The sequence below is a fragment of the Ctenopharyngodon idella genome, chromosome 6, assembly GCF_019924925.1.
Source record: "Ctenopharyngodon idella isolate HZGC_01 chromosome 6, HZGC01, whole genome shotgun sequence".
In the NCBI taxonomy this organism is placed as follows: Eukaryota; Metazoa; Chordata; class Actinopteri; order Cypriniformes; family Xenocyprididae; genus Ctenopharyngodon; species Ctenopharyngodon idella.
In genome coordinates this window covers 31,556,955-31,564,454 of record NC_067225.1, presented here as the reverse complement: position 1 = coordinate 31,564,454, position 7,500 = coordinate 31,556,955, and the positions used below count along the sequence as shown (strand labels likewise).

Genomic DNA, 7,500 nt, shown 5'->3' with positions numbered 1-7,500 from the left:
CACCACAAGCCACACATGCCCAGTTACATTGCCATATGACTTCGCCTTTATGACAGAAGTCTGTAACATGCTCTCTGTTTTTCAGGACTGAACAGACATGATCTGCTGGCCGGTCCACCTCCTCTAAAATAATGCGTCATCAATAAAAATGGGAGGCAGCGGATCCAAAACTAAAGGAGTCTGGCCTTTTACCAGCTCTGGAGCTGGAGGAGAAGCTCCCGGTGAGGTCAGTGAACAGTGTTTAGCGCGTCTCCGAGGCTCCAAGAATGCGACACCATTTGTCTTCACAAGGAGAAGGTAAACATTGTGTTGTATAGGGTAATGTGAAGTCTTTAAAATTGTTCTAGAAAATGTGAGGAACACCTGTGATCCTCCAGGTCAATAACCTGCAAGTTCTGAGCGCCATTTAGTTTAGTCTTGTCAGTTGTTGAAGTTTTGGGCCATGTCAAGTCACTAACTGGGTGATTCTTATTGTAATATGCAATGTCCAAGTCATATTTCACCCCAAAATCAAGAGAAGAAAATAAGCTTTTTTTTATGTCAAATCTATTTCATAACCATTGTGAAAAATGGTATTATGGTAATATGCATTTCATTAAAGTGCCCCTATTATGCTTTTTCAGAGATTTCCTTCATGTACTGTAATATAGTTTTTTGTGAATGTAAAAGGTCTGCAAAGTAATGATGAAACTGCAGATAAATGAAGTTATTGTCTCCTAAAAGAAAGAAGCGATTCTGAACTGCCTGAAACGAGTCATCAGTAATTCTAGTCTTACTTCCTGTATGAACCTATGTAGGTTTGTAACAAATTTGCATAATGCCAGCCTTTGGTCTTCGTTGGCTGTTTTCTGCGGTGCGAAAGCAAATCCACTTTGATGCACTTCTAAAAGATGAGGACTCGTGCTGGAATTGATATGATAAAACCGACACCATTGTTACTGTTCATATCACTGTGTATCAAGCGCTGAGGATGATCCAGAGCTGAAATTCAGATATGGTAATGGGCGTTTTGTTTGACAACCAATCACAACAGACTGGGCTGTCTGACCAATCAGAGCAGAGGAGGCTTTCAGAAAGGCTGAATCTTCAAACTGTTTCAGACACTGGGAGAAAAGAGCTGATGCTGAAATATATATCATGAGAAAATTAAAGTGTATTTTGATGCATGTAAACATATTGTAGGAGACTCCAAAACTATATTAGGAACCTTTGATTTTTCAGTAGGCTAGTTTGGGGGAAAGTGTGCTCAATTGTATGGATACTTGTTTCCACCACTAAATAAAAAATAAAAAAAGGTAATTGCGACATTTTTTTATCTCACAATTCTGACTTTTTTTTCTCGCAATTATGAGTTATAATGCCAGAATTACGAGATATAAACTCAAAATGGCGAGAAATAAAGTTGATTAATTAATTAATTAATGATGATTAAACTATTAAAATTTATATCTCGCAATTCTGACTTTTTCTCGCAATTCTGACTTTATATCTCGCAATTCTGACTATATATCTCACAATTCTGACTTTATATCTCACAATTCTGACTTTATAACTCTCAATTCTGACTTTATATCTCGCAATTCTGACTTTATATCTCGCAATTCTGACTTTATAACTCGCAATTCTGACTTTATATCTCGCAATTCTGACTTTATAACTCGCAATTCTGACTTTATAACTCACAATTCTGACTATATCTCGCAATTCTGACTTTATAACTCGCAATTCTGATTTTATATCTCGCAATTCTGACTTTATATCTCGCAATTCTGACTTTATATCTCGCAATTCTGACTTTATAACTCGCAATTCTGACTTTATAACTCGCAATTCTGACTTTATATCTCGCAATTCTGACTTTATAACTCGCAATTCTGACTTTATAACTCGCAATTCTGACTTTATATCACGCAATTCTGACTTTATAACTCGCAATTCTGACTTTATATCTCGCAATTCTGACTTTATATCACGCAATTCTGACTTTATAACTCGCAATTCTGACTTTATAACTCGCAATTCTGACTTTATATCTCGCAATTCTGACTTTATAACTCGCAATTCTGACTTTATATCTCGCAATTCTGACTTTATAACTCGCAATTCTGACTATATCTCGCAATTCTGACTTTATATCACGCAATTCTGACTTTATAACTCGCAATTCTGACTTTATATCTCGCAATTCTGACTTTATATCTCGCAATTCTGACTTTATAACTCGCAATTCTGACTTTATAACTCACAATTCTGACTTTATATCTCGCAATTCTGACTTTATAACTCGCAATTCTGACTTTATAACTCGCAATTCTGACTTTATATCTCGCAATTCTGACTTTATATCACGCAATTCTGACTTTATAACTCGCAATTCTGACTATATCTCGCAATTCTGACTTTATATCACGCAATTCTGACTTTATATCTCGCAATTCTGACTTTATATCTCGCAATTCTGACTTTATATCTCACAATTTTGACTTTTTTCTTGCATTTGTGTGTTATAAATTCAGAATTGTGAGATATAAACTTGCAATTGTGGAAAAAAAATTCAGAATTGTGAGATAAAAACTCACAATTACCTTTTTTTATTTTTTATTCAGTGGCAGAAACAAGCTTCCATACAATTGTCATAATGCCACAATCCTAAATAAATAAATAAATAAATAAATATTAAATTTGAATAAATGAAGACTTCAAGTTTTGTGGAAAAGTTTAATTCATAAAAGATGTGTGTGTGTGTCTGTCTGTGTGTGTGTGTGTGTGTGTGTGTGTGTGTGTGTGTGTGTGTGTGTGTGTCTGTGTCTGTGTGTCTGTGTGTCTGTGTCTGTGTGTGTGTGTGTGTGTGTGTGTGTGTGTGTGTTTGTGAAATGTGACCTGGATGTGTTTTTGTGACATTCACCCAGCTGCTCTTTGTGGTTGCAGCTCCTTGTATTTTGATGAAGATGGAGATCTAGCTCATGAGTTTTATGAGGAGACTGTGGTGACCAAGAACGGCAAAAAGAAAGCCAAGCTGAAAAGAATTCAGAAAAACCTCATACCTCAGGTGAGAGATACTGATCCGGTCAGATACATGGACACATTAGTGCAAACTGACAGGATCAACTTGAGAAATCAATTATATATTTATATTGATTATATATTATATATAAATACATTTAAACACAATAATTATTAATGATGATGATTAAACTATTAAATTAATATTAAAGATCCTATGTTAGAAGCGACTTATTTATATGACTTTAATTTACATCACAGCCTAGAAAAACTAGTCGGTGCCATAAGATATTTCTAATTTATTGTAAAAAAAAAAAAAAAAAAAAAATCTCTTGAAAAATCTGTTCTTTCTCTTCTTTCTCCATTTCTTAAATCCCTCCCTGTTCTTGTACTATTCTAGACTGGGTATGAAACTTTGTATTACTAGTTCTTCTCATGTTATTATTGCCTCCTTAAGATGAATGGCTTGTTGTATTCCTCATTTGTGAGTCGATTTAAGCATCTGCTAAATGAATAAATGTAAAATATATTTGGTCTGTTTTTCCAGAATAGAAAGATGTGTAACTGCTAAAAAATACATTTAGCCTCAAAGCTAAAAGACATTGACTACAAGGCATTTGTTTGTTTCTGGTCTCTTATCTAAACATCTAAGCTACCCTTTTATTTATTTATTTATTTATTCATTCTTGGTGTCTTATCTAAATATTTTGTTTATCTTAAATCACATAATTTAATTTTATAGCTCAATATTTTGTATTAAAAGCCTTTTTTTTTCATATTTCATGCTTACAGGGAATCGTTCATTTGGATCACCCACGAATCCACGTGGACTTCCCTGTCATCCTGTGTGAAATATAAGCAAACAGACTCTTTAGGAAGTGACACGGCTGTAGGAGCACCACGACCACCCTCGACTTCCTTCCACCTTTGCTGTTCCTCTGTCAGGACGCCCCATGGCTCTCTGTTACGACAGGGAGGGCGTTTGCCCTTCAGCTGGCTTTGACCAAAAAGTTGAATCATATTTTCAGATTTTCATTCTGGTGTATAGACAGCAGACGTACGTCGCTCTGTCTTCTGTGATGTACAGTAAGGAACGCATGTGCAATGAGAGTGTGTAAGTAAGGAACAATGCAGGGATTGTACATAAATCACGTGTTTGTTATTGTGCGTGTTTATCATTCTATTGTATATTATAATATTCTGTTGTATCAAAGTCTGACTTTGTTTGTTTGTTGGGTTGCAAGCCACATCTGCACTTGTAATCGTTTATTGTACAGTAAATTATGAGTTAATATATTTGAATAAAATGGTTTAGCAGATTACATGGCGGTAATTGTTCATGAAACTCTATGTAAATGTTTATAATATCATGAAATGCCAGGCACAGTCCGTTTTACGTCCATAATGTTACACAATCTCTAAGTAAAACAAAATATTGTAATGCTGAATAGGAAAGACCTTCTAAATTAAAGACTGAGAAGAAGACTTAAACATTAAGATGTACAATTTTATTATATTACAATTTTTTTATATATCCACTGATATTGGATATCTATATTTGTTGGTAATTTCTATATTTTTACATTTACATGACCTTTGCCAACAGTCTTTGTTAATTCAGTTATTTGTTTATAATTTAATAATATAATTTAACTTCTCAAAATATCCATTTTTCATACTGTACATCATAATGTTGTGACCAGTGTTATTGTAGTATAATAGATAATCTTTGATTTTTGTTAATATTTTGAATTCGATACTGTTTTCATTTTAATTTTAGTTAAAGTTTTAGTAATTTTTTTGTATGTTTTTGTCTTTTTTATTAGTTTCTTTTTAATATAAATGTTAGTTTTAGTTAAATTAGTACTTAAATTAGTAAATTAGAATGTAAACTAAACAAAAAAAAAAATGAGACCTGTTGTCTTGCAACTAGCTGAAGTTTCTTTTTATATTTTATTTTATTTCAGATGTTCATTTTATTTTAAGTAATACATTTTTTTTTTCATTTTTTTTTTTATGGTTTTGGTTAACGATAATAACCCTAGTTGTGACCCCCAAAATTACATTTTTATAATTTTGGTTTTTGATTTATATATAAATTATTAATAAAATAATTATTTAAATATTATTAAATAATTATTATTATTACTATATTTATAAATAATAAATAATTATTATTTATTAAATTGTGGGCAAACAATATTATTATTATTATTAATTTATTCAGAGTTAGTTTTCATTTATTTAATAGTATAGAATTTTCATCTCTGCCATTTATTATACGCCATAAGAAGAAACTACTTATTAATTTGTAATTTTAGTTGTTGTTTTTTTTTTTGCAATTTTTTTTTTTTTTTTTTTGCAAAAAACTTTTTTTGCCTTTTTTAATTTATTTTTTAAAAAAAATATGTATATAGTTTTTATTATGTTTTAGTTTTAGTTCATTTAGTTTTAGTTAAATTAGTACTTAAATTAGTAAATTAGAACTTAAACTAAATGAAGACATGTTGCTTTGGCAAGTTTCTTTTTATATTTTATTTTGGATAATGTTTATTTTATTTTTAAGCAATGAAAAAGTTTTGTAGTTTTAGTTAATGATAATAACCCTGATTGTGACCCAAAATCCCAAAATTACAATTTTAGCATATATATATATATATATATATATATATATAAATAAATTATTGGCATTATTATTAATATTAATTAATTAATTCTGAGTTAGTATTAATTTATTTAACAGTATAGAATTTTATATTAATTATATATTATATTTAAATAATTATCATTAATTTGTTGTAATTAATAATTATTGCAATTTCACTATTGGTGTTTTTGTGTAACAATAGAAAGAGATTTAAAAATATTTTATAATCAATATCTTCTTTTCCAATTTATTTTGGACACTTTTTCCCTGGGTTGCAAAATGTAAATGGCATTCTTCTCCCATATTTAGTTTATCTTGGCTGTCTGTTCTGTAGTTTTGCCTGACACTGGGGATTTGGGTGTGGTATACGGTGAAATGTCAGAGGTTAAGCTGTTCGTAATGTTTCCTCGCTTCTTTAAAGTCGACCGCGGGGAGGCTTTCACTCCCGTTCAGAGGCTTGTGCTCTATCCACATGAGATAGATACATTATCAGAGCTAACCAGCCCCGCAAAGGTACGTCCATTACAAACAGATGCCTGTCCCGATGTAAATGACCTCACTGGGAATGTTTGTCCCACCCATGTGAATGAAATACAGGAAGCTGCGACAGGATGCCATGTCTGCGCACAATCACTGACACTGATAAGAGAGAATAACCCGCTGGAGGGTGTAAGAGTGAATGCGTGACGGGACATGTGAAGGTTACAGCAGGCTTGTGCATGTGTGAAGGTACTGTTAAAGAGTCAGATCACCCAAAAATTAACATTATATCATCACTGCCCTCTGATAAAGCTGCTGCTTGACCTTTGACTTGAAGGTTTACTATGGGAGTAGAGATGGAGAGATAGAACAGGGGAACTGCTGCCTCTGATCTCTCCTAACGCTCAAGGATGTGAGTTTGCCATTTTTGGGAGACGGGCGTGATGGGTGTGTGTACGTCCAGTTCCTCTCATATTGTTAAAGCTTCCTGGGGCTGCCTAGTTGGAAGAAACGGTGATGTAAAACCCCATGAACGGGGAGAAAAGGAACAGTGCCGAGGAAGGAAGTGGCCCTCTGTCTTTCATGAGCACATGCACTGACAGAGGCGACACATGAGTCAGCAGAACATGTAGAAGCAGGAACAGGATCTCAGTAGGTCACTGTCAGAAAGGAACCACTTGAAAGCAGCCCAACAACACTGATTTCACATCTATCACGTGAATCCTCAAACGTCTGCAAAGTTTCAGTGACATTTTTAAAGACCGAACCTTGGCAAAATATAGGTCATAATGTATTACAGTGTTTCTCGATTGCTAAAACACTATAACCAGGCTTTTGAACTAAAATTTCAAAACCATAACGCCATTTATCAAAAAGCACACCCATTTCCCTAAACTATAAACACTATTCCCCTGTTTAGACACACGAGTCAGATTTGTTGAACTGTCACTGCAAAACTCTACACACAAATCCCTTCATTTCTCATTGCCTACACCATGTGGTCGTTTAGAAAGCAATAGCATTCAATATTGTTCACTCAAGTCAGCGTAGCTTGAGCTCAATTAGCACACAATTACCCAGGTGGAAACACTAGTCAAAATTTATCACAGAACCTTCAATAGATAGATAAAAGAGCCCGAGTCAGTTCATTCAGTTTTGAAACAATGGATCCAGAGAGATGTGATAGAGGAGGAGGAGGAGGAGGAGGAGAAGGAGGGGGGCGAGGAGGGCAAGGAGAGAAGCAGCCTTGGATGAAATTCGTGTCACTCTGGTTGACCACGTCCTTGTCCATGGTAGGACTATGAGGGAGGCTGGGCAACGAGTTTCAGTTGATGTGTGCTGGGGAGGATCAGGCATGCAAGAGGATTTTA

General features: G+C 33.7%; 1 protein-coding gene across 2 annotated transcripts in view; it reads left to right on the top strand.

Annotated features, from left to right (window-relative positions):
* Positions 1-4,325, top strand: part of tusc2a (tumor suppressor 2, mitochondrial calcium regulator a) — a 5,885-nt gene extending 1,560 nt beyond the window's left edge. For both annotated transcript variants that reach the window (XM_051898067.1, XM_051898068.1), the window contains exons 2-4: positions 86-297; positions 2,929-3,049; positions 3,796-4,325. In XM_051898067.1, the coding sequence (XP_051754027.1) occupies positions 149-297; positions 2,929-3,049; positions 3,796-3,861 (336 nt within the window). In that variant the 5' untranslated portion in view covers positions 86-148 and the 3' untranslated portion in view covers positions 3,862-4,325. The remainder of the gene's footprint in view (positions 1-85; positions 298-2,928; positions 3,050-3,795) is intronic.
* Positions 4,326-7,500: the final 3,175 nt, after the last annotated feature.